Consider the following 26,776-nt stretch of genomic DNA (forward strand, 5'->3'; position numbering starts at 1 on the left):
AAAAAAAAATTCTTTCTTGCTCGCTTGCAACCTTCGGCGATTTCAATCACCCTGTATTGTGCGATTTTTGGCTTCTCTTCTCTCTCGGCCTCCCTCTCTTCTCCCTCTCGATGTACTGTCGGAGCGCTGCCTCCGTTGCTGTCACCCATTGGCTCACCGCCTCCATCGCTGTTGCCCGCTGGCCCGCCACCGTAGTCTCTCGCTGTTGAGGAAGACAAAGTGCGCCGTGAGGAAGACGATGGTTTAATTTGTCCTAAGTTAAGAAAAATTAAACCATCATCGTAAAAATAATAATTTATATATTTTGTATAAATTAATTTTATTTATTTAATTAATATATTTATTTATTATTACTACATTAAATTAGTGATTTAATAGTCATAATTAAAATATTTTTAAAATAAATATTTGATAAATGGTTTTGGTTTAATTATCCCATTGCTATAATTAATTAAACCCATGGTTTTAAATTTTGTGATAATATATTATTAATTAATAATACATACAAATATATTATGTTATTGATAAATATATATTTATTTATTATATTAAAATTTTATTATTGTATTAAATTAGTGGTTTTTAATGTTAAAGCATGTCTTATGTTATTAAAGAATAATTTATTTATTTATTATATTCACTTATGTTATTTTTTATTTTTATTTATTTATTTTTAATAATTTATTCTAGTCACACTTAATTATTGTATTCATTTATAATAAACTATAATCATTAAGTAATATAATAATTTTTTTATTAATTAATATATTAATATACTGTAATACTACACGTTAAATCACTTATATGCCCTGTTAGTGCGCAACATAAGTGAAATGTATTAACTAATATTAATTTAATTTTTTGAAAGTCAGATATATCAAAATATTTTATTTAATAAATAATCTATATGCACTTTACACCACACTTTCCATTGTGTACACTAACACAAACAAATAGTTTACACTATATTTTACATTGTACACACTAACATAAACAATTACTTTACACTGTATTTTCTATTGTGCACACTAACATAAACAAGTACTTTACATTCCCTCTCAGGAAAGTACTTTATATTTCCTCTCACTTTCCCGTACTTTATATTATAATCCACTTTCCCTCTACACTTACAATGTGCACTAACCCCCCATTAATTTTAATAAATCACTTTTTTCTAAAATTCTTGTACAACACCTTTTGGTTCGTGTACTCAATGCCGAGTGAAGAAGAGTGACAGACTCGAAACGCTGGAGTATTCGGTCTGTGATCTGCAGTGGTGCACCTGACCCGCTGCGGCTGCTTCATCCAAACAGACCTGCATGCGTTGGTGAGTCTGTTTGACGTAGCAGCCACGAATCTCCAATTCCCCATCAACTAGCTGTATTTTGGGCGCCATTTCGAGTGGAGGTTCCTTGCTTGATTCTTTATTTTCTTTTCCGGTCTCCGTCGGCAGTGGATGAACCTGACTGGCGCCTTAAACCCTCTCGCCGGTACGGGCTGTCTTCCGATAACTTAACGTTAGTGGAACAGAGTCCACCTCTTCCTTTTCACCTCCTCCTCACTTTAGTAGCATCACTTGGACGAGAAAAATATCAGAGGAATATGGTGAGATTGACCGCCGACTTGATCTGGAAATGCCCTCACTTCTTCAATGCCGTTGGTGACCGCGAGCTAGATTTGAGGGGTAAAAGCTCAAAACTCTTTAGTTCATTTTGCCCTAGTCCGTTCTCTCTCTCTCTCTCTCTCTCTCTATATATATATATATATATATATATTTGCATTCTCTTGCTTATTCTTGTTTCATCTCTCTTCGTGTATCACTATTTCTCACTGACGCAGGTAAATCATCAGTTCTCACTCTTCCCTCATTGTTACTGGTTATTGGTTCTTCATCCCTTCTTTGTGCATATCAATAAAAAGTCGGTGCTACTTGCATGCCATTGAAAAATCGCTTCTTCATTATACACGTAGCCAGGGTTCTGAACCTTGGAAAATAAAACCCCGAGTATTTTACCTTATATGTCCGTTTCCAACTGCTAGAAATTTGCTGTGTTTGTGTTAGTCACTAGTTAGCGCGAGGACTTACATCTTCTCGATCTTGCATTTCAGGCAATAAGATTCCAGTAATAGAAAACTTGGGTGCGACAGAGGTAACTTCTCATCTCAAATTTGTTGGCTGGATAGATCTCTCTTTCTGCTTTTATTTGTTACTTATATTTAAGGCTAACGGGGAAAAGGACCCTAAGCCTGCCGTCCACATCATTTGCTAAGCCCTCCACATCATGAGCTCTCCCTTTGCATATAAATTTGCATTTTGTCCATGTGGTTACGAGTGATGAGGAGAGATCACACCAGCTTTGAGATCTTGACAAGAATATGATGTAAACTCCATGCCCAATCCTTACCTCTTTGGGCATGTTGAATTATCTTCTTCATACCTTCAATCATCTCAACGTCAATTGTGAGTTTCACCACAATTCCCAGCCCGGTAAAGAGTGATCTTTGATGTTAGTGGTACCTGTTGCATGGAAGGAGAGGGGAGGATACTAAAAGTTCAATTCCTACTTGCATGGAGGGAGAGGGGAAGCAATGTACCATCAATTGGCTTTTGATTTTTTTTTTTTGTTTTTTTTTTGTTTTGTTTTACCATAGGAGTCTTATCAGTCAAGTTGTTTTAACATTTATTTATACCTTAAGCAGAAAGCAGGCATTACCCTTCATTGTTTTTTTCTCTGGAAGTGAGCTGCTTAGGCATGTTATTCCATTGTTGAGTGCTGTGGCCGCATATTCCTGAGTGCTGTGGCCAGTCATTTTAACGTGAAAATAACATGAGGCAACAGTTAAGTGTTTTCAGTTTACCTCAAGATTGTCACTTTGCCAGGACCAATTTGATACAGTTGATTTGTCAGACAATGAAATTGTCAAGCTGGAGAATTTTCCATTTCTAAGTCGTCTTGGTACTTTGATTATAAATAACAATAGAATTACTCGCATCAATCCTAACATTGGAGGTAAGATTGCTTAACAAGCTGATCTTCAGTATGTTTTCACTAGGATGGGAAATAGTCTAATACCAGTTGTTTCTACACTGCAGAGTATTTACCAAAGCTACACACTTTGGTAATCACGAACAATCGACTTGTAAATTTGGTGGAGATTGACCCCCTTGCCTCTCTAACGAAACTGCAGACACTTAGCCTGTTGGACAATAATATCACGAAGAAACCCAACTATCGCTTGTATGTCATTCATAAGTTGAAGGGCCTGCGACTTCTGGACTTCCGGAAAGTGAAACAAAAGGTGATTTTTACATAATGGATAGTTGTCTCTGTTACAAAATCATTTCATAGTGGAATTTTGTACATATAAAGATCAAAACTTGATCTCTCAGTTTGTTTGGTATAGTAGTTTAAATAGTTTAGTATGCTAATCCTAGTTTCTGTCATCTTTTTTCTGAAAAAGTGGATGATTGGAGGCTTCTTATTTATAAAGGGAGTGTTTGCGTCCTTCAGCTGGTTACTGGAACTGCTGCTTTATAAGCTCTAGGCATAAGTTTCTGTAAATGTGTGATATATTACAGCTCTGTTAGTGCACAAGGAAAGTTGGAAGAGTTCCATAAAAAAAAAAAAGGAAAGTTGGAAGGGAATGTCAATTCTCTTGAGAAAGTGCTCAAAATGTGTTATTTCACTTGAAAAGTTTGGGTAGAATTCACATTATCAAGAGAAAGTGAATCTCTTTTTATATGAAGAAAGTGAAATTCTGTCTTAATATAAAATGTTAGGTGGAATTTCACTCTCTATGAAATGTTTTAGTGAGATGATGTATGATGATGTCAGCCTTTATGTCAACCATAGATTTAATATAAAATGTTAATTGTCCTCACATTTTCTTTTTCACTTTTTTTGTAACACAAAAATCACATTCTCTAGGGAAAGTGAATCACCATGTAAAGAACTTGAAACAACACGACTTAACTGATTTTGAAGAATAGCAATGGAGACCCTATTCTTTTTTATGCTGGTCCGGTGGGCATTGTCGATTCTAACACTGCTGAAGTTAGTGCTCTGCTGTTCGGCCTCCCAATCTTAAGGGATCGTCTCCATGGCAAGTTAATCATTGAAGGCGACTCGACGACGGTTATTAGTTGGTGTTCCAAAGACAACTTCCCCCCTTGGCGCCACTAGCCCATTACCGATAGTATTCTTGACATTTTATCTTCTACTCATTGTAATTGGAATCTCATTCCTAGATTAGCTAATTCTTTGGCTGATAAATTGGCAAAATTCGGAACTTCTCAACAATCTCTCATTGTTTGGGAAGGCTTCCCTCCTTTGTAAATTGCTCTTTTGAGCTTTTGTCTTAGTAAAAATCAGCATCATTTAAAAAAAAAAAAAAGAATAGCACAAGTAACCTGTAACATTGAGCCAACTTTTCCGCTCAATTAGTTCTTTCATCGTCTTTACTATAGAAACATGGCTACACTTTAAGGGACCAGTAGGGCTAGTGTTAAAGATTAAGGATTTTTTTTATAAATATTTTAGTATAGGGACTTTCATGTAAGTATTGTTGGACCTAAGGACCTCAGTGCAATTATTGGAATACATTTTTTGTAACATTATAAGTAGAAGAGGGCAGATTGGTCATTTAAAGTGTAACCATGTCTAGACATGAAAAAGGGTTGATTAAGATACAAGTCTTGATTGGTGTCCATGATCAGGCCAAATATGTGGGACAATCTTCAAAACCAAACTGGACATTCTTTTCATACACCAAGATGTTCCGATCAAGATTGACGAATGGGATCAAATTGTGTGAAAATGGGTTCATCACTCAAAATTGAAGGCAATACCATGGACCAATATAGAAGTTATAGGCAACACCATGTGGAAGAGACATGTAGGTTGGAAGGTGGAATAAGGGTGGCCACATGATTCTACCCTTGTCTTGAATTGACACACACGTTCTTATTAAGAGAAGATGTTGAATTTTTGGAAAAGAGAAAAACTTCACAAATTTATTGTAATTTAAGTACATTAAATTTCTACTTATAATAGAGGAAACAAGTAGTATCCAATTGCAATCAAAATACCCTTATCCCAGTTACACCTAAAGTTAAACACTACAAGATAACTTCTAGAATAATTGAATAACTGAACATAAATAGAAGACTAACATAACTAAAACACCTTTAACTGAGACTCTTTTGTGATACCTCATCCTATGAGACTCTTGTAAGACATCACAATATTAATTCTGGTTTTGTGAGACTTCTTGTTGTGAGAGTCATGTAAGACTCTTTCATATGTGCTCTTCAACCGAAGAATAGGTTAAAAAACACTGGGCATACTGCCATGAAGTTGACCAAGTAAAGGATAAGGAGGAGAAAAAAGGGGAATTTGTTGAACTACTCACCCTTTGGCCTGTCATTAGAAGCCAATTGTCTAGGTAAGGGGAGGATTTTTAGAAAAGGAGGATCTCTAATCAAAATTGCTGGATCTAGTATTTGGGAAGAGGAGAAAAACTTTACAAAATCCACTAGAGCTCTGAATCCTAGAAAACACCAGAACCTCAACTAAAATCCTAACAAATCTTGCAACAAGTAGATAGATTTTGTGATAAATTTTGTCAAATTTTATTGTAGTTGTTATGGAGCCTGCCATAAGCAAACACTTCACTGCAACTCTGCTATACCTCATTGGATTGTTAAACATACCCGAGATTAAAATCCCCTCATCATGCTGTGACAACAACTAATAGCAAGTTCAAACTGCTAGCTGATCAAGGAGACCCAATCTAGTCATTGTTTCAACTATGGGACCAACAATGATAATTCATGAAGATTGAATAAGAGGATCAAGTAGGAGATAGGACCTTTCATCATTTGATACTTGTAAACCTTTATTATTGTACTTACCATCACGCCTCCTTGTGAACTGGTCCACATTGTAAGTTAAAACCATGTTTCTGTATTATTAAGAGAACTAATTGAGTTGTAGTTTTGGGCAGCTTCCAACATTGCTGAACTTCATGATTTTTTCCTTTTCAGTGAGAACAATGTAAGCTCCCTCTACTTCATCTATGAGGACCATGTGGAATGTTCTTTCCCTTATTAGGAACGATAAAAGCAGACTTAGGTTATCTAATTGGCTTCCTGTGTAATGACATTGCCATTTTAATCACTTGAGAAGATGTTGTGTCTAATGTTGGAACAGAATCACTTCCCACTATTTGAGGCTTAACTGGTTCAAGATGAGATTTCAAGTGCATTAGACCAATAGTAAAAGTCAACTCTTCACTTTGTTTTATTATATCAACAATGTTTGAAGTATAATATTTAAAAAAAAAATAATGTTTGAAGTATATCATTTAAAAAAAAAAACAATGTTTGAAGTATAAGGCTGATAATTTTCCCATTGAGAGAGCTTTGGCTTGAGATTTGCTTTGTACTTTGTGAAGTTTTCTTCTTGATTTAGAATTTGTCACCTGGAATACTTCACACAACTTTTGGAAATTCTTTTATGCGGAAAAGAGGTTTCAAAATGTTCCATACTTTTGTTTCATGTACATAATTGATGAATAAATATGGTCTTCCATATTGGTGAAATATCTATAAAAAAAGTCTTTTAGTCATTTACCATGGTTGTATGTTCCTCATGGGATAACAATTAGCTTATCTTCATGTTAGAGTTATATAATTTTTGTTTCAATCTGAGGTGTAATTAGAGAGATATAAGGGTTTATGTGTAGAGAGGTCTTTGTATCTTTTTTTTTAGAAGTCAGTATATAAGTGAATTGAGGGTTGATTCCTAACCCTAACAACTGTTGCTCTATTCAACACAACCTCCTCAACTTCTTCTCTACTACTTTTCTTTCTCTTTGCTCCATTTCTTTTTATTTTTCATATTTTACATGGTATCAGAGTATATGATCTGATTGCTGTGAATTTTTAACGAGATTCTTTCTCTCTTCAAGGTAGTGAACTCTCTAGGAAGGGGGGTTTTAAAGACTTGCTACTGATTGAAGTTAGAAGTTAGACCTTTCCCCTTTCTTTGTGCAATAACGATAGGGTTGGAAGCGCTTTTGGTTGCCCGGGTCCTGCATGTTTTCGTGGAGTGATCCATGATTGTAATGGTAGTCTACTTTTCGCCTTTGTTGGACCAATTGGAATCTCCGATTCTACCACTGCTGAAGTCTTTGGTTTACTTAATGTGCTACAGATCTTCCATCGCCATCTTGTGGGACCTCTCTGCATTGAAGGCGATTCTAAAGTAGTCATTAACTGGTGTGTGAAGTCAACCCCTCCCCCCTGGCGGCATTGGGATTTATTTTTTGATATATGTAATGTAATTTCTCTTCTGAACTGTAACTGGAAGCACATTCCTAGGTTAGCTAATCATCTAGCTGACACTCAAGCTAAATTGGGTGTTTCACTCCAACACCTTGTTGTGGAGGAAGACCCTTTTAGCTAGGCATTGTACTCCTTTCCTCTCTTAATAGTTTATACATCCTCGTGCAAAAAAAAAAAAAAAAACAATAGGGTTGGTGGATTGTGCTATGAATTGAATAGCTTTATGAAGTTTATGTGCTGCTAGAGGGTTGTCTGGGTCCTTTCTCTCCCAATATTGTGCCTCTGCAAGTCTTCCGGACTTGTAGACTGCCTGTGTCATCATCCTCAATGCTGATGTCAGCCATAATCGACTTCCTCTTCCCTTTGTTTTCTCGGATTACTGGATATTAATAGTGTGATAATGTCAATTATGCTTTTGATGCCCTAATTTTCTGTGCTGTGTGGGCCTCACTTCTTGTGCGTAGGCATAGACAGTATTTATTAGTGGTTTTCTTGTTCCTGGTTGTTGTGGTAGTGTATTCCAGGTGTCCACTGTCATTAGATGATGGCTAATTTAGGTGAAGCAGCTAAAGTGTCTGCTAATTTAGATGGTAAAGATACTGTTGTGATCATTGCAGAGAAGTTGAATGGATAGAATTATGTGGGCTAGTCTGTTTGTGTTTATCTTAAGAATAAGTGGAAGACGAAATACTTGAGGGATGATCCTCCTTACCTGATGACTCATGATTGGGAGACAGGATAATAAAGTCATGACATAGCTACTAAATAGCACAGAATAAAAAATCAGGAAGCTAGTGATGAATTATGAGACCTCAAAAGAAATTTGGAAGTTACTAGAAGCTTTGTATGATCACAAGAGCAAGTTGTCTTGGTTTTATGAATTATATATGAGGCTCTTTAGTTTAAAGAGAGGAGATTGATCAATTATTGATTATTTCAATGAGTTGAAGAGTGTTGTATAGGAGATTGAGACCTACATGAAATTGTGGCTCCAAGACTTAAATGTCTTGGCTCCAAGCAGGTATAGAGCTACATGGAATTGTGGAAATAGTGTTCCAGGAGGATAGGAGTTTATTGCAGTCCTCTGCGCATGACAGTCAAATAATCCATCGATTTCTTCCCAAAAATGATATTTTTGGTAGATGCATGAAACCCCAATTCTGTGCTATCCAATTGCGAAGTTCTTTTTTTTTTTTTTTTTCAGTTTCCTTTTCACCATTGCCAAAACAGAATGACCTACTTTTTTCTTCCTTCTGATAACAGATGAGTCGAAAGAAGAATGGCATCATCCTTTGAGCCATTTGCTTGAAGAGTTGGCCAGCATTTGAATAAAAAGATCTGGCTTTTCACTCCAGGGTTTCTTCTGTTTGAATAGACTTTTGAGTAGTAATGGGAAAGAAGGATCTATGGGCCTCATTGAACTCATTGGAACATTGAGGGATATAAATCCTTGCTAATACAATTGAATCTTGAACATGAGTCTTGCATTCCAGTGGCCCTTTATATTGGAAACTGAAAGGATGAATTGAGAATTTATCCATCCAAACCTCTTTACTTTAACTCGATTGGTATCTTCTGATTTGAGAGCTTCAAATTGTAAAGTGAAAGAATGACCAACCGATTGCTTCTCACCGTTTATGACAGAGATCTTTAAGTGGTGTCTTTGCTTTCTTCCCAATTCTTCCATCTTCATTACTGTTTTCTCATATTGAAAGCTTTTGTCATTCATCCTGAACAGATTTCTTTTCGTATGTTTTTTTCTTTTTCTCGCTACCACTTGCTATCCATTCTCCCCGTTCGTTTCAGCTACTAAATCAAAGCCATGTGTCCCTCTGCCTGTTGGTTATCGAAGTTGAACATCTTCATTCGACGATCTCCATGCCTTTGATGTTGTCCTTAATCATTGTTTTTTGCTTCCTTGCTGTTTTGCCATTTTTTCCTGTCACCCTTTTGCACCATCGGCCTCTTAACAATTCTTAACACAACCGCCCATTATTATGATACGTTTCTTTATATAATTAAATCAATTAACTAACAGTCATTTCCCTTTCAACGAATGGAATTTTCTTTTTTTCTTTTTTGTTGAAGTCCAAGGGTGGTATTTTAAAAGTCAGACCTCTTAAGCTCTGTTTCTTTTCTTGCTTTTTGGTTGGTTTTGTGAACTGATTGTCTGTGCAAACGTTTTAAAGAAATCTACCTGCACTAACCCCTGACTTTTATATCTCCAACCAAGGTCTGGATTGTGGAAAATTTGGATTTTTCATTAAGCCTCCCTTAGTATTTTAGGTGGTCAAGGTGTTGTTGTTTGCTGGTTGAGTCCTTTCATTTCTCTATATATGTGTATAGCTTGGTCTTATTGTTCTTCTTATCTCTAATGCCAACAGGAGAGGGCTGAGGCAGAGAGACTATTTGCATCAAAAGAAGCTGAAGAAGAGGTCAAAAAAGAATCTGCAAAAATGCTTACACCTGTTGAGGTTCCTAATGTGCCTGAGGTTCCAAAGGAAGAGCTGAAGCCCAAAGCTGCAGGCCCAACTCCAGAACAAATTATTGCTATTAAGGTACTTTATAATCTTAATGAATAGGTATGTGGGTTTCAGAAGGTTTTGGATTGGAATAGTTCCCGATGCCGATGGATTGTGTTTGGTATGTGGAATACAAGTAAAATCTGTTTCAACTGAAAAAAAATTCTCATTCATTGAGAAATCTTCTGATAAGTTCTCTTTCTTTACTAGTTTCCAAAGAACAAAGGTTGGAAAGCACTGAGACCTTTGGTCCTCAATTTTGCTTGTGTAAAGTGCATATTTCCATTTTTCTTTATTTTCCTGTTCAGTACGTCTAGAATTTCTGTCTTCTTATTGATATTATGCCTCAGTAATTGCTTTAGAGAATATGTTGTATTGCTTGGCACCTGTAGTTTTCACTGTTTAAAGACATATATGCTATACTGATATTTGTGTTTCACCGGAATATATGCAGGCTGCAATTTTAAATTCTCAAACGCTTGAGGAAGTTGCAAGGCTTGAACAGGTGCTTCCTTTATCAATAAAACATTGACGTTGTAAACTGCTTGTTTTTACATTAGAGTGTTGTTGGTGCTCTTTGACGTGTTAATGTCAAAAATATGACTTTCCTGGGAAACTTCTTAGAAAATTGTAATTTTTCTTGTCTGTCAGTTATTCTCGGCCATGATACTGATTTTAATTTGTGATGGAGCAGGCACTAAAATCGGGACAACTACCTACAGATCTGCAGGATCCTGATGATGACATGGCTTCTGCAGATACCAGTGCCAAAAATGACAAAATGGACACAGATGCTCCAGCTGATGCCCCAGAAGAGGCTAAAGATGGAGCAATGGATATTGGTGATCAGGAAAAAGAGTGATCCTGCTGACTCTATTGAACAGGTTCTTCCCTTTAGCTTTCAGTACTTTGCAGTAATTCTACTTTCCAATGATCATCCTTGCTGTCAGTTATTTTTTCATCAGGGATGCTTAGCCATGGCCTTCAGCACATTGCAGTAATTCTAGTTTCAGATTATCATTCTTACTGTCAATTACTTTTTCATCAGTGGATGATTTATTTTTGAAATTTTGCTAAATATCTCGTTTCCGTGGTTGTTCACAAACATATGCTAGATTTAATTTACCTAAGTGAAGAAATGCTGTTTGATTATAATATTTATAAATGAATAAATGTGTGAAACAAATGATGTTCTAGAGCTTTATTACTCAGTAGAAGGAATTTTGAATTCTTGACACCTTTTTACTTTTAAAATTAGATGGTAATGAACTGTTGAACTAAAATTTTACAGTTGTCCATGAATTTCGAAAATTATTCTCTAGTCTCCTTACAGTCAATACTCAATCCAGTGGCACAAAGATGAGTTAACGAACACATAATATCATAGGCAGGAAGGTGGAATAATAAAAACATTACATTCAAGTGGAGAATTAATCAAACTAAAATGTTAGAGTTTGGAGAGAAAGCAATTGAGACTGACCTATGTGTTATGCCTGATCGTCATACTCATTATGCAGGCTAATCAGTTTCAACTCACATTTTTTCCAGGCATCTTAAAAGACTTGCCATGATGGCCACGGCCAGAGATTCTGTACCTGGCTATCCGTCCTCTTAGAGATTCCTCTTGATTAGTTGATACTACTGTAAACTATGTAGTAGGTCCTGTATTAAACATCTCTTATTCTGTTGGAAGCTAAACAATTTACATTGAGGTCCAGAAAATTATAGCATGCTGCAGAGAGGAAAATCTGGAGCCTCAAGATTATTTTAGTCAGTTTTTTGGTTGGTATATAAAGTGTTGTGTTGTAGGTGCATGTTGAAAAGGGAAGCTAAAATTTGTAAATGCCTAAAATTTGTGTTGCCATAGAGCTGGAGCCATTTTGGGTTGGCGAGGAATCTGTCAAGCTTGGACAAAATCAGGGGAGACTGACCATTTGATCAAGTATACTCTTTCCCAGATAGAGGGATTTTTGAGAGTTCGAGGCTACCAATGAGGTCAGAAAAGGCACGCATGGTGGGGGTTATCTTTCTGGAGTGTGGAGATTTTTCTGAGTAAAGACGGATAACATTGAAATCTCCAGTAAGGAGTCAGGTTAAGTCCCAGAGTTGGACGAGAAGGACTTCCTCCTAGAACTGTGAATGGTCATGATAGCGAGTCGGTTCATAAATCCCAGCAAGGGCCCACTTGTATCCCAACAACCGATCGCGGAAGCGGATCCCAATAGAAAATGAAGCAGTGTTAATTTGGGTGGCTTCAACGGTGTTTGGGTTCCAAATAACAAGAATGCCATCGGAGTGTCCAACCGCATCAACAACGGCCCATTCAGGGTCAGAAGTGTACCAAAGTTCATGAATGATAGAGACATCATGAGATTGGAGCTTTGTTTCTTGCAAAATTACAATGGTAGGCTTAAACTTAAAAGAACTTGACTACAATGCGCTTGGAGCGCGAACCAATTTCCTTGATATTTCAAGAAAGCACGATCTTATCAGGGGAAAGGGGGTGAATTTGTCCTCTGGGTAGTACTTTTAGAAGTCCCAGACGAGCTCCTTCATCATCTCCCACTCATGTGGGGGGTAGTTAGAGACCTTTGGTTCAATGGCCTTGATGAAATTTTGAGAGCGCTCGCTATGAGATAGCTTCGGCCGACCAGGGACCATGTAGGGTCTGGAAGGGGAGGGGAAGGGTTGTTCATGGATTCACAAGACTCTGCAAGAGCCATGTCCTTACCCTTGAGCTTGTTCCAGCAATGGGAATATGTGAATCGAAAGGGGGTGGTAGATGGATTGTTCGAAGACTCGGCATCAAAAGCGTCAGCCTTGGGGGTTGGCTTTGGGCTTCATGATGGCAAGTGGGGTTGGGTAGAAAAGGTTTGGTTATTTATACTGGAGGGTGATCGGGTAGTTGGTGTGGTATTGGAGTTTTACCACTCAATAAGACGTGGTTTTTGGAATTGATCCGACACCTCGAGACCTCCCAAGATCAGAGGGTCCCATCTAATCTCCCAGTCCTTGAGATCTTGATATGTGCCTTGGGGGTCAGGTAGCAAGGGGTCTCGTGCCATCTTGTTTTTCCTCTCGGGAGAAGGCAGTAGATGGGGGAGACTCATTTGTCGAGGGGTTGAGTGGAAGGCCAGGGGATTGGCTCATGCCCTCTCGGGTGTTATTTCCTGGGGAAGTGTGGCACAGATGTCTCATTGTGTCAGAGAAAGGTACAGAGGGGAGCATGCGATCTTTAGAAGTCTCTGGAATGGCCGGAGGATTTGGCGTGGTAATTGAGACAGAGAAAAGACTTTTCAGCTAGAGGGTGGAGGGGCGATTGAGGTGGACGGGTGGCAGTTGAGGCGGGTGATGTGGCAAGTGGACAGTGAAGGTGAGTTGATGGAAGATGGAGGGTGGGGCATTCGAGGCTGGCAGCTAGTCACCTGGTGGCAGATCCAGATGGTACTTTCCTTGGGAGATGTTGGATTTGAATAGGGTAGGAGCAATTGGAATTTTCGAGATAATGGCAGGTGTGGCAGTTGAGGCGGGCGATGTGGTAGGTAGGACAGTGAAGGTTTTTTTTTTTTTTTTTTGAAAAGGATGTATTAATAAACAGAAGAAAGTTACAAAATTTGAGGGGGCATTTCCTTTACAACCAGAGATTGTAGGGTAGCTCCCTCCCTAGCAAGTACATCTGCCGCTGAATTTGCGGACCTCGGAATGTGGGTCCAACAACAAGAAACAATCGAGGTAATGTCTAAAATTTTATTGAATGTATCCCAGTGTCTCCACGGAGGAGAAGATACTCTCGCACACCATCCAATCACCACTTTAGAATCCCCTTCAACTTGGAGGGGTCCACTACATCTTTCTTTGAAAACACGAAGATCGGAGAGGAGAGCCTGTAACTCTGCATTCGTAGAATCAGAAATTCCAAGGGGGCCCGCATATGTGAAGAGCTGATTACCGGAATGATCTGAAATTACTCCACCATAACCGGAAATACCAGGGTTGCCCAGAGATGAACCATCAAAATTTAGCTTGAGATAACCAGGGGCTGGAGGAGTCCATTCTTGCATGACCGGAGGCTTTTTACCAATGTGTATCAAAGCCAAGTTTCCCCAATTTTCACGAATGGAGGAACCCAGATAGTGAGAAAATGCTTTTTTTGTTAAAAGCCAAGTAGATATGTGACCCACCACTCTATCCGCAACCCGGTCTACCGATTCACTTTTAGCATCAAATCTTCTTTTATTCCGCTCGTTCCAAAGCCCCAACGGGATGAAACTGGAGCAGGCAGAGAGCATCATCTTACCAAGACGCGGCATGGAGGTACCCAAGAGTGAATTACTAAAAGTGAGGAGGTCCTCCGCCATGCAGAATTGAAGCCCAAACTTTCCAAGGATGCTTATCCACACATTCCAAGAGAAAATGCAGTGTAGGAGAATGTGTCTGATAGTTTCATTCTCAGAGTTACAAAATGGACATAAGGGATCAACCGAGGGATGGCCTCTTCTTCTCAATACATCAGCCGAGAGGATTTTACCTTGACAGGCACTCCACATGAAGAATTTTACCTTTGGAGGGGCACATAAACGCCATACGAAATTGATCCCATTCTCCCTCCATGCCGAATTACTTCCGTTTAAAAATCCGTATGCCGATGAGACCGTGAAAGACCCCTTTTTGTCCGGCCACCAAATGAGCTTGTCAGCCTCCCGAGGACGAATTTTGAACGAAGCGACTAAATCCAATAATCGGTTAGCTTCCAATGCCTCACTATCCGAGAGGCCCCTTCTAGGATGGAGGCTCATCCCTCCCCCCTCAAAAGCTTCAGCTACTGATATTTCTCTGCGGGTGGTGAGAAGGAAAAGACTTCTGAAAGCAGTCTGCAGAGGTTCCGGCCCTATCCACAAGTCGTCCCAAAACTTGAGCGATCTACCATTTCCAGCATAGAATCTACTTGCAGATTGAAATTTTGGGAGCAGAAGATAAAGTGCTCTCCATATAGGAGATAGGGTTCTACGGTTCCCCCCAGACATCCACTATTGAGGTTCACTACCCAGCTTTGTGAGAACCATTTCCTTCCAAAGATTTGAGGAGTGAGTGTTAAACTTCCATAGCCATTTTAACAATAAAGCTTGATTCATGTCTCTAGATTTTCGGATTCCCAGGCCCCCCATATTCTTTGGCTTGCAAACATCATCCCAACTAACCAGGTGGTACTTAAAAGCATCACTCGATCCCCTCCATAAGAATCTTCTTTTCAACTTATCCATGATCTTGCAAATAGCAATAGGGCAAGGCAAGAAAGACAAAGCATAATTTGGGATACCTGCTATGCATGACTTTAGGAGAACGAGTCTCCCTGCTTTACTAAGAAGACGCCCCTTCCATGATGATAATCGGGATTCCATTTTTTCTACCACCGGATTCCATAGCCTCCTGCATATACGCCCATTGAAGAGAGGTAGACCAAGATATGTTACGGGTAATTGACTTAATGTGCATCCAAATATACTTGCCATCTCAGTGAGAACCTCAGGATTAACATTAAAGCCCATTAGGGAGGTCTTTCCCCAGTTTACTTTCTGACCAGAGGCTAACTCAAAAAGCCCCAACACAGCTTTAATCTTTATTGCACAATCAATGTCTCCGACTCCAAAAATGATGGTATCATCTGCATACTGAAGTAGGGGAATATTAAAAGCTGGACTGGAACTAGTAGGGGGGAGCCAACCAAGATTTCCTGCCGAGTAGAACATTGCTGATAGAAATTCCCCAATCATATTGAATAGAAGCGGGGAGAGAGGGTCTCCCTGTCTAATTCCTCTGCTTCCTTTAAAATAACCACATACTGAGCTGTTGAGGAGGAGGGAGTATGATGCTGAACCCACACAGCTTTTGATCCAGAATCTCCATTTGTTGCCAAAACCCATCTTTTCCATGATCTCTCCATTTGTTGCCAAAACCCATCTTTTCCATGATCTCATCCAATAGAATCCAATTGACCCTGTCAAATGAACTAGTAGGACAGTGAAGGTGACTTGATGGAAGATGGAAGGTGGGGCATTTAAGGCAGGCAAGCAGCCACTTGGCGGCAGATCTAGGTTGTACTTGTCTTGGGTGATGGTGGATTTGACTAGGGAAGGGGCAATTGAAATTTTTGAGATGGCGGGTGGTCTTATCGAGGGGGCGAGAGTATCAAGGGAGCGTAGACAGGATTTAGGTAGAAGGGGTTTGATTTATTTGGATTTGTATTGGTAGGATTTGAACGGACAAAGTAGTTGTAGGAATAGGTAGCATACTCAAGAGCGTACGTAGTTCTTTCAAGAGTACGAACGATGTGAGAGAGGGGGCGAATGGGGTTTGGTTTATTAGGATTTGGACTCGATGGATTTTAACGGCGAAGAGCGTCAGGTGTAGGTAATATACTCGAGTGAGTACGAATGGGCGGTTCTTTTGAGGGTACGAGCAATGTGAGTGAGAGAACAGACAGGATAATCGAGAGGTTGCTTTTTTTTTAAATTTTTTTTTTTTGAATTTTGACTTAGGACAGGTGGTTGAGTCGGCTCAGTAGGAGTTGCGAGGATATGGGAGGATTGGGCCGAAGTCAACTCAGCACGAGTCCCAGCCGAGTCTGGCCGAGTTAGACATTGTTGAGAACCCTGCAAGTCGGGGAGCATGTGATAGAGCATTCCCATGTCGCCGAACTCTAGAAGTACCCACCACAATAAATTACCAGAAATAATTTTGATGTGTTGATGACCACTTACTGGAGATGTTGTCCGGAGGAAGAATCTCTCTTGATGTAGGATCTTCGGCTGATCCGTTGGCCAGATAATCTCGTCAAATATGCTAGCAAGGATAGCCATGGTGTGTCAGCACCAAAGCTCGGCAGGGACACCTCTCGTGACCGCCCATTGGCCCGTCGGGAAGTTCGTGAGGGCATGCATCCAGTCTTCCAATCACTCCAATGGGGATCTCGACCCCGATTTGTGCCAATCAGATTTAGCCTTTTGCCTGTCTTCAACAGTTTTGAAGATGATGAGCCATTGACAGTCCCTAATATGGGTGATATATGGTGGTTGAGGTAGCAGAACTCTGTTAAGCACCTAGCCAATACTACCCAAAAGACCGGCCTGTTAGGAGTGGAAGACATAGGTACTTAACCCAGGACCATAACATCACACCCCGCCCGCCCGAGCCGACGACCACGGCGGCATTAACACAGCAACGCGACCGGGTCAGGGGTCACGCCAGGGGCTTGCGGTCCACCTGCGCACGCGGCCGCTGGGACTCGAAGTCAGGACGTAGCGCCTGCTCTGATACCAAATGTTAAACACCTAGCCAATACTACCCAAAAGACCGGCCTGTTAGGAGCGGAAGACATAGGTACTTAACCCAGGACCATAACAAACTCGGGCTTCGATCCAGTCATCCAGTCTACGAGTTGGTTTGCAGAGGAACAGTCAGGTCTGGCAGTTACCAAAGCGGCAGTGGAGAGTCTATTGGTTCCATCGGTTAGGGCTTGTGCTAGAAGACTGAGGGTGGGGTGACTTGTATAGTGTTATGTCAATGGGGGACGTGGAGGCGGGAGAGCAGACTTGGGTTTTAAGTTGTGGAGCCTAATCAATGCCCTACGTTGAGGCGGTACACGGATCGACCTTAGCGGTAAGGTTGTCGTGGGGGCAGGAAGCCCCCCTCTCGGGGGTGTGGGGCGGATCCCCCTCCCAGTCCATGTATATTAATTGTTGTTTCATTAAGAGCAGTTTGGGAATTTTACTTTTGTATAGCGGTTGCCCTAATTTTCTATTTATAATCGAGGGTCGTTGCTATTAGGGTTTTATCATCACCGAGGAGTTGGAGTTGCAGCCCAAGAGAGGTTAGAGAAAACACCTGTAAGTGTGTGTGATTTTTCTTGTAAACTATTTCATCTTTATAGTAGATTACTGCAGCGGCGGAAGACAGAACGTAGTCTCACCTTGAGGTGAACCTGTATAAATCTTGTTGTTTGTTTTCGTGCTTGCTTTTTCTTTTTTCCGCGATTATTATTATTGATCTCGTTAGTTTGGAATTAGAGCGACTAATTCCTAACATTGGGGTGGCTAGTGCTCGAACGAAAGGGTTGTGGGATCGAGGGGTTGGTTTTCCTAGGTTATACGTCATAAAAAAGGATATAAAAATCTTGTTAAGCGCAAGATATATTTTGCTAACATTACATTTTTTGAGAATACTTCATATTTTATGTCATATACTTAGTCTTTGCCATCATCTGATCCATTTATGAATAACCCATTGCCTATAGTTGTTATGGATGCTCCAAGTGCAAGTTTCTCTTCGCCACTAGAAGTGTATAGTTGGCACTCTTGCCGCTTATTACCAACATTAGAAGCTCGTTGACGCCACTTATTACCAGCATCAAAAGTTCCACTCACTCAGGAGATTCTAGTTCGTGAGCTCTCTTCTCAGGACCAACTATCTTCCTCTTTGCCTGCAGGTCCAATTCCATTTGACTTGGATGTACCAATTGATCTCTATAAAGGTAATAGGTCATGTATTTCACATCCCATATCTAAATATGTATTCCTTGATTTTTGGTTACCCTCCTACAAATCCTTTGCCTTGTCATTTTCTGTCTCCTATACCTAGTTTAGTGTAAGGATGTTATGGGCTCACTAGAGTGAAAACAATCTATGGATGAGGAGATTGATGCTTTGGTTTCTAAGGGGACATGGAGACTTTGTGATCCACCTACAAGGACAATCGTTGTGGACTGTTATTGGGTGTACACCATTAAGTATAAAGTTGATGGGACTATTGACAGATACAAGGCTAGATTGGTGGTAAAGGGATATACCCAAACATTTGGTGTAAATGTGTTCGAAACGTTCTCTCTAGTTGCTAGACTTAACTCGGTTCGCATTTTGATTTTTGTGGTTGTGAACAAAGGCCGGCTACTGTTTCAATTGGGCATTAAAAAATGCAATCCTATATGGTGATTTGAAGGAGAAGGTCTATATGGAGCAACCTCCTGGTTATATTGCTCAGGGGGAGACGAGGAAAGTGTGCAAGTTGAAGAAAACTATTTATGTACTTATGATAACTCCTAGATTATGGTTTGAGAAATTCAGCAATGTGATTAGCAAGTTTGAATTTTGCAAGAGCTATTATGATCATTTCGTATTTTTATTGAAAAGAAAGTTTGGGATTATTGTTCTGGTCGTATATGTGGATCACATTGTGTTGTCGGGAAGTGACTTTGAAGGAATCGTAAAAAAACATTGGCAACACACTTTCAAACAAAGGATTCAGGAAAACTGATATATTTCCTTGGTATTGAGGTGGCTCAAAGTAATCAAGGTATTGCTCTATCTCAGAAGAAGTACATTTAAGATACGCTGCAAGAGTGTGATCTCTTGGGTGCACGTCTAGTGGATACTCCCATGGAAGTTAATAATAGTTTTTATGATCCTCAGAGTTCTGTTCTTGAAACACATTATAGACATCTAGTGGGGAAATTAATTTAAACCACTATTACAAGACCGGATATATCATTTGCACTGCGAGTGGTTAGTTAATTTACGGAAAACTGAAGAAAAATACACTTAACAGCCACTCATAGGATTCTGAAATATCTGAAAGGTGCTCATGGAAAGGACCTGTTGTAGGCTCCTCATGAGAAGATTGATATGTTGGGATATTCTGATGTAGATTCTGTAGGACACAAACTAGATAAGAAGTTCACCACTGGGTATTGTTGTTTTGTTGGGGGTAACCTAGTGAGTTGGAAGAGTAAGAAACAAACATAATGACCAGATCCAGCACTTTAGCAAAGTATAGGGCAACGGCTCACATAGTTAGTGAACTTGTAGGTAAAATCAGTTCTTGCTGAGTTTGGATTTCACATTCTAGAGCTTATGGTTATGAAGTGTGACAATCAGGTGGCCAATTTCATAGCCAGTAATCCAATCTTCCACAAAAAGACTAAATACATCAAGGTAAACTGCTATTTTGTTAGAGATGCTGTCATGTAAAGGGAAAATTGTTACTCCATATGTGAAGCCATCCGAACAACTTGGTGATGTATTTACTAAACCCTTCCGAAGATGTGAACATTTGGCATTTTATGACAAGCTTGGTCTATTTAACATTTACTACCCAGCTTAAGGGAGAGTATTAAAATACTTGCATGGGGTTATTTTGGTCATACTCATACGTTTCTTATAAAGATGAAATCAGCTAGATATTATATCAGGACTCCAGGTTTCAATTTTTATTGAATTTGACCTGTATTTGTGAAGTTATGATAGTTCTTGTAATGAGGGGCAGAACTCTCCTTTAATATTGTATTTCACTTAAGTGAATTTATAAGGAGGGCTCGATTTCCCAGCCCTCAACCAACACAGCTTTCTTGGCTGCTTCCTTATCTCTTGTCTCTTTCTTTTCTCTCTTCTCCTTCTCCTTCTCCTGTTTCAATCTTGCAATTTTACACTTCACATTTCAACTGAAGCTGGCCTTTGGATGGAGCACTTTCACAAACAATCTCATTAATCTGTGCCTGAACCCCACACTCCATGATAGTCCAACTAAACGGAGCACCCCATGATAGTCCAACTAAACGGAGCACCCAAACTCACCCCCCCCCCCCCCCCCCCCCCCCCCCCCCCCTCCCCAACTCAGGTTGGCATCTGTGCCAAAATCTCACCATCACCTTTCCCTGCTAACCTAGCACCACCCCAAACTACAACATGCATGAACTCAAGCCCCACTGAAACAGGAACCACAGATGAGGAAAGTCTCACCATCACTCTCCCTCTCAAATCCTGACCAAAGTAGAGATAAATTGAACTGACGCATGGTCGCCACAACAGTAACTAGAAGCATCAAGGGAGACGACGTCTACAATTGGATATTTTCGCATGACCAGCTATCCCAAAAGCCTCACCATTTCTTCATGAGAAAACCCAATGGTTGATTTGGTTTGCTGGTGAAGAGGACATGGTGCTTGCCAGTAACACTGACCCTCAATCCAGATCTGGTAACCAACTATCAGCGAATGTGCCCTTGGCCAGTGGATTCCCATCCAAGGGCTTCTAGCGAAGCTATGACGGCATCGAGTTATCCAAGAAATAACGAACACCTTTGTGCACATGATACAGATGAATCCTCTACTAATATGACCTGCTTAGACTATCGAGGATATTCATCATCCCAAACAATTTGTGGAGCGGTTTTAAGATCATCAAAATGAAGGTAGGAGAGGAAAAATTCTGGATTAATATGATCTTCAAGAAATTCAGTACCAGTGACGGAGAATGAAGAAGACAACAAAGAAAGGAAGAAGATGAGTCAACAACAAAAGGAAGAAGTGAGTCAACACCTTTGTTGTCAACTCATCTAGCAGAGGAAGAACCGTTCTGATTCCCAGCTCTGGTGACAAAAATTACTCAAAAATATTAGTGAGTCAAACCAGCCAGCGGTCAATCAACTCAGCACCTTATTCAAATTCAAACTGCCCTCCTGTGCCCGCCCCCTGACCACTTTAACTCTAGATAAAACCTTGACAACCCCACCCACAGGAACCCGAGGCCCCCACCCTACCCAACAACACTATCTCCTCTACGATCCTGAACCCAACCACTGTACTTTTGCGAAAATCCTGACAACTATTGACAATGTGAACCCGTGATCCCCATCTCACCCATAAACCATCACAATAGCCAAAATAACTAGTTTTCTCGGGATAGTGACAATGACAGTGAACTGATCCCAAAACTTAATGACATGGCTAACACCCAAAATAATGTCCCATCACCCTAGACTACTTGAGCTAACGACCAAGAGACTGAATTGGAAACCAACTACTCACCTGGCACCATATTAAATCCTGCACCGACTTCTTACCCAACACAAACCATCAGCTGATAGATCCCACCCCAAACAAACCATCAGCTGACTGATTCTGGTTTGAGAACTTTTAGTTGTTGGAAGAAGGCTTTGACACTCGAATGGAGGAATGGTGGAAGGAGGCATATTTTGAAGGGGCCCTGAGATGGAAGAAATTTCACAAACTCGAAAACTTAAAAGGTCAAACTCAAGCTCTGGTAAAAAGAGTTGCAGGCCACTGCCTCTACCCATAAAGAGCATCTTCTTCTATACCAAATTGCCGCTCTTGATGAAGCTGTAGAACACATGTCCCTCTCAATCGCTGAATTCTCCTCAAGTATTAGTCTTTCTTGTCAATTTCATAATATATCCAACAAGGATTGCATCCTCTGAAAACAACGAGCTCGATTCAAATGGTTTGCTAAGGGTGGCAACAACACTAAATTCTTCCATGCAGTTGCCTTAGCAACCTTAGATAGATCCTCATTAAACACTGGTATAACCTCATTAAACATCAATAATGAGATTGTACTAATCGCCTTGGACCCAACTTAACAGAGATAACCTTAGATAGATCCTCCATCACTAATGCAATTATGGGTCTCTTGGTAAGAGAAGCTTATGCGTCCAAAAATTCAAAGTCTTTGGTTGAACAAGATCTCCCCAAGTGTTGCTACCCTCCACTTCTCAAAAATGGAGATTGAATGTGAAAGGAATAACGAAAGATTAAAGCCCCGGGGTCGGATGATTTATGTGGAGAATTTTACAACCAATGCTGGCCTTCTATGCGAGACTATGTCCTCAAAATGGTGTGAAGCTTCTTCCACAAGTCTTACATGAAAGCAATGTGAGCATCCTTTGGGTCGTTACCCTTGTCCCAAAGAAGAAGGATGTGGAGCACCCCAAAGACTTCAAGCCCATAAGTCTAATCTCAAGCCCCTATAAGATCATAGCTAGGCTTCTCGCCCATAGATTTAAAGTTGTCCTCCCTCTCGTAATCCACAAGGGAAAAGTGCTTATATCAAAGGGAGGAACATATTAGACTTGACCGATAGTCCATAAGCTCATTGATTTATTGAAGAAAGGGAGAAGCCCTCAGGTTATCATCAAGTTGGATCTTGATAAAGCCTTTGACAAGGTCAATTGGGAGTTTCTTAACGACATTCTGAGTCTTATGGGTTTGGAGCAAAATGGAGATACTGGATCAACAGCTGCATCTCATCAGCCACATATTCCCTATTAGTCAATTGAACAACATGTGGCTACTTCAAATGATCGAGACGAATAAGACAATGGGATTCCTCTTTCCCCATTCTTATTCAACCTAGTTGGAGAATATTGTCTACAATGTTCTACACAGCCAAGATAGTGGATTCGATCCGACCAATAGTTGAACAGAAGAACACAAACATCCCCCTCCAATTTGTAGATGACACTTGCTTTTGCAAAGGAGCCATGGGGCAAGTTTGCAGAATAAAGACTCTTCTCAACTTGTTTGAGATAATCATGAGTCATAAAAGTATTTGGGAGAAATCGACGTTGATCGATTTCAACCTTGCAGACAGGCTAATCAACATCCTTGCTGTGAAGCTTTAAGAAAAACTCTTTTTATTCACCACGATTTGGAAACCAAGATTACATCATATATTTATACATAAAATTGAAAACAAAAAATTGCTATTTCTGGCTTGGTGATCCGTCGGTTCCGGCGGACGGAAGCCTAGTCTGCAGGCTTCCGTTGCACTGCCGTTCACACTTGCTTGGCTTTGGGCTCCCTATGTTTGATAGATGACTGAATAAAACCTTTGGGCTTCGATCCTAGAGAAGATGGAAACTCGGCTCTCTACATGGAAAGGCTGACTCCTATCCAAGGCTGGGAGATTCACCCTCCTAAATTCTTGCATAGTTGGGCTTCTGAACTACTAAATGTCTGGAAAGGTAGACTCCTATCCAAGGCTGGAAGATTCATCCTCCTAAATTCTTGCGTTGTTGGGCTTCTGAACTGCTAAATGTCTTTCTTGCCTTGCCATCGCAAAGTTTGCAACAATATTGAAAGCTTGAGGAGACAATTCCTTTGGAGGGGTGGAAAATGGATTCAAATACCACCTAGGCAATTGGGTAGAAGGTTGTAAATCCAAAGGCCTTGGAGGTCTGGGAATTCAAAGCACTAAAGAAATGAACCTTTTCTTCCAAGTGGTTTTAGAGATTCAATACTTCACCAAAAGCCATGTCAAAAAAAAAAATTTGAGAAAAAGATGATTTGGAACTAAAGATGGTGGATTGTTGGAGAAAATAGACATTTATTCAGTGTGGAGGGCGTTGTACCCCCTCCAGAACCAATTTCAAGAAGCTGCCCGGTTTTATATTGGCAGTAGCTAGTTAATGAAATTCTGGGAGGATAAGCGGATCAAGGACAGCTTTGAAAGAATCCTTCTTGATGCTTTATTCCCTAGCCTCAAATCCATCTTTGCTAGTGGCTGATTCTTGGAAATCTCAAGCGGATTGGGATCTTTGCCATCAAAGAGGTCATCTGAAGAGGCATTGGACCTAGTAGCCTTCTAACCGCATTGGGTGAAGCAAAGGGTTAGGACTATCTCAGGCAATAACTGGTTTGTCCTAAGATGATAACGGTGAATTTACACTTTCCTCAGCCTACAGCCACCTAAAGGATGTAGCAAACTTCAGTCTTAGGATTCTACCATTGCCTGGAAACTCTCAGGACCACCAAAAATTCTCTTCTTTCTTTGGAGCACCCTCTTCAACTGCACTCTCAAGGTTGACAACCCGAGGAGAAGAGGAAACCCTGTCCCCAGTCCTCTTTGTGATCTTTGTGATCTTTGTGGTGAAGTTGAGGATACTGTTCCTCGTTTCTCTGCTCTTTTGCATGGTAGATCTGGACACACTTTTTCCACAAGCTGGGACACAGTAGCTGCATCCCTGGCAGCCTCCACCCGATCAGCCAAATGATTTTTGGCTGTCATCTCCTAGGATTGGAAAAAATCCTTCTTTCAGCATGTAGTGCTCACATTTCATTGGGGATATGGACTGAGAGGAGCAACAGGAGATTCAATGGCAAATTCTCCACTATTGAATAGGTCAAGTTTCAGATAGCAGGAATAGTTGCTAGTTGGATTCATGTTAGACCTGAGTTTTGAAGCTCTGAAAGGCATTCATGGCTGGGAGAATTGGCAACTAACAACGCAAATGTCTGGTTCTGCCCGACCTGCTGCCATGGAAGAATTGGTCCCCCTAGCCATTAGGGGGCTAAAATTAAATTATGATGGTTCTACCCGTGGTAGTCCAGGTGCAGTCAGTTATGGAGGTGTCATCAGGAACTGGGAAGGAACAACCCTGCTCTCCTATTCGGGCCGCCCCCTTGGAAATTTTTACTCGACTTTTAGCTGATCTCTATGCCCTTCATCAAGGCCTCTTCTTCCATGACTGTTTTGGTGGCAATCTCCAAATTGAAGGCGGCTCCAAAGTGGTCATCGAATGGTACTCAGCCACCGATCCTCCATGGCCTCATTGGAAAATTTTGCATGAAATTATTGATATCGTATATCCCTTTGATTGTATTTGGTCTCATGTCCTTAGATTTGCTAATTTTCTAGTGGGCTCTTTGGCCAAGCAAGGAGTTTTCCTCCAATCCCTCATTTTTATGGGAGACCCTCTTGCCTAGGCTGCCCTTTGTTGTTTTTCTTGCTCTTGCTTGAATAAAGCTCACTCTTTTAACAAAAAGTGATATTATTACTTATGGGCCTATACATTACTTGTTCAATTTTGGCCCACACTAGTGATGTCATACTTAACCATGTGTAGAATTATGACAACCACTTTAATGTACATCGATTGATTGATATATAAGCTAGCTTTCTAATATGGTCTTTGTCCATACTATAGTTAGATTAACTGATGGAATCTGATTGGAGTATTCCAGGGTTAGGTTGGTAATGAACTCTTTAAGAATATAAACTTGAAGGAGAGTCTTAAAGAGTTGGAATTTAGAGATAGTCTCTAGTTGCTTTCCCTGTCTAAGCTCTCGTGAAATGAAGTTACTGTTTTCATATATTTTGACGGACAGTAAGGGCTCTATTTTTCAAGCATCTAGCTGTTGTTCTATATTGTTAGACTGGTGATGAAGAAAATCGCGTGGCTATAAATGCTGATTTTTTTCAAATAAGATCTGAAACTATCATTTATCACCTGCTATTCATGGTGTTCTTATTGTTTGTGCTTTTCTAGTTGGAACCCGTCATGCCCCTAGATGAGCTCATTTTGAAATTACTGTTTTGATCTTTCCAGGACTAGCAAGATCAAAGGGTGTCGAGTAATGCTTGTGTATACGTCCTTGATCTGAGTACCATCCAGCAGGATTTCAGCATTCGTTGTGATTACAAGAGAAGAGTTGCGATACTTTTAAGTTTTTGAATGATTTCAAGTGATTTTGTATTACTAGTGAATTTCACCTGGCCTAGTCAGCGCATAAACTAAACATTGGTGAGAGATGATTGTTGTTACCCAAATCATGGCTTTAGTGATGCCATCTGGACATCTCTCATCTGTATGGTATGTACATCTTCCATCTCATACCTCTCTCAAGGTAACTAACAGTTTGGGGCAGCAGTGGAGTCGTTTCCTTAGCTTCTAATATAGGAGGGGCGGCCTTCATTGGAGTCATCCCTGTATCCATGTTACTGTTTACTATAGGAGATGTTTTCTACTATTAATGGTTTGGCATAGCCACATTGTTTTACTCGTTGGAATTGACCTCTTTTACAAATGAAATACAACCTCTTTTAACAAACTGTTCAGAAACGTTCTCTGATTCTCATATCATCTCTTTGTGGTAGTCGAGGGGCTTTGATGAGTAGCTTAATCCAAAGATGATTACTAAAGGAGTACGTTTTGATGCAAGGAAAAATCGCAAAAAAATGAGTCTTGGAAATTAAACTCAGTTGAACCTGGCCTGTGCCAATTAAAGCAATTTGTGAGGGGGGAAACTGTTTCAGACGAATGATTTAGACATTCCCAGCAA

At 40.2% G+C, this 26,776-nt stretch overlaps 1 protein-coding gene across 4 annotated transcripts; it reads left to right on the top strand.

Annotated features, from left to right (window-relative positions):
- The first annotated feature begins 1,343 nt into the window (after positions 1-1,343).
- Positions 1,344-26,494, top strand: LOC137957263 (U2 small nuclear ribonucleoprotein A'-like). 4 transcript variants are annotated; one of them, XM_068805029.1, is made up of 8 exons: positions 1,344-1,684; positions 2,110-2,150; positions 2,882-3,011; positions 3,095-3,300; positions 9,733-9,906; positions 10,325-10,375; positions 10,593-10,754; positions 26,044-26,494. In XM_068805029.1, exons 1-8 carry the CDS (start codon positions 1,603-1,605, stop codon positions 26,047-26,049), a joined length of 852 nt encoding a protein of 283 aa, XP_068661130.1. In that variant the 5' UTR covers positions 1,344-1,602; the 3' UTR covers positions 26,050-26,494. The 4 variants fall into 4 exon arrangements, with proteins under 4 accessions (XP_068661130.1, XP_068661137.1, XP_068661121.1 ...); XM_068805036.1 differs by having other exon boundaries at positions 10,629-10,754; XM_068805020.1 differs by having other exon boundaries at positions 1,346-1,684; positions 10,565-10,754.
- The last annotated feature ends 282 nt before the right edge of the window (positions 26,495-26,776 follow it).

Source organism: Aristolochia californica, unplaced genomic scaffold (assembly GCF_029961685.1).
Source record: "Aristolochia californica isolate CCGP_79_NKW_82.1479 unplaced genomic scaffold, dmAriCali1.0.hap1 SCAF_1, whole genome shotgun sequence".
In the NCBI taxonomy this organism is placed as follows: Eukaryota; Viridiplantae; Streptophyta; class Magnoliopsida; order Piperales; family Aristolochiaceae; genus Aristolochia; species Aristolochia californica.

Coding starts and splice junctions, on each gene's coding strand:
- LOC137957263 (XM_068805043.1), top strand. CDS start 1,603: ATGGTGAGATTGACCGCCGACTTGATCTGGAAATGCCCTCACTTCTTC. Junction 1,685..2,109: donor CCGCGAGCTAGATTTGAGGG/GTAAAAGCTCAA, acceptor CTTGCATTTCAG/GCAATAAGATTCCAGTAATA. Junction 3,012..3,094: donor CATCAATCCTAACATTGGAG/GTAAGATTGCTT, acceptor TCTACACTGCAG/AGTATTTACCAAAGCTACAC.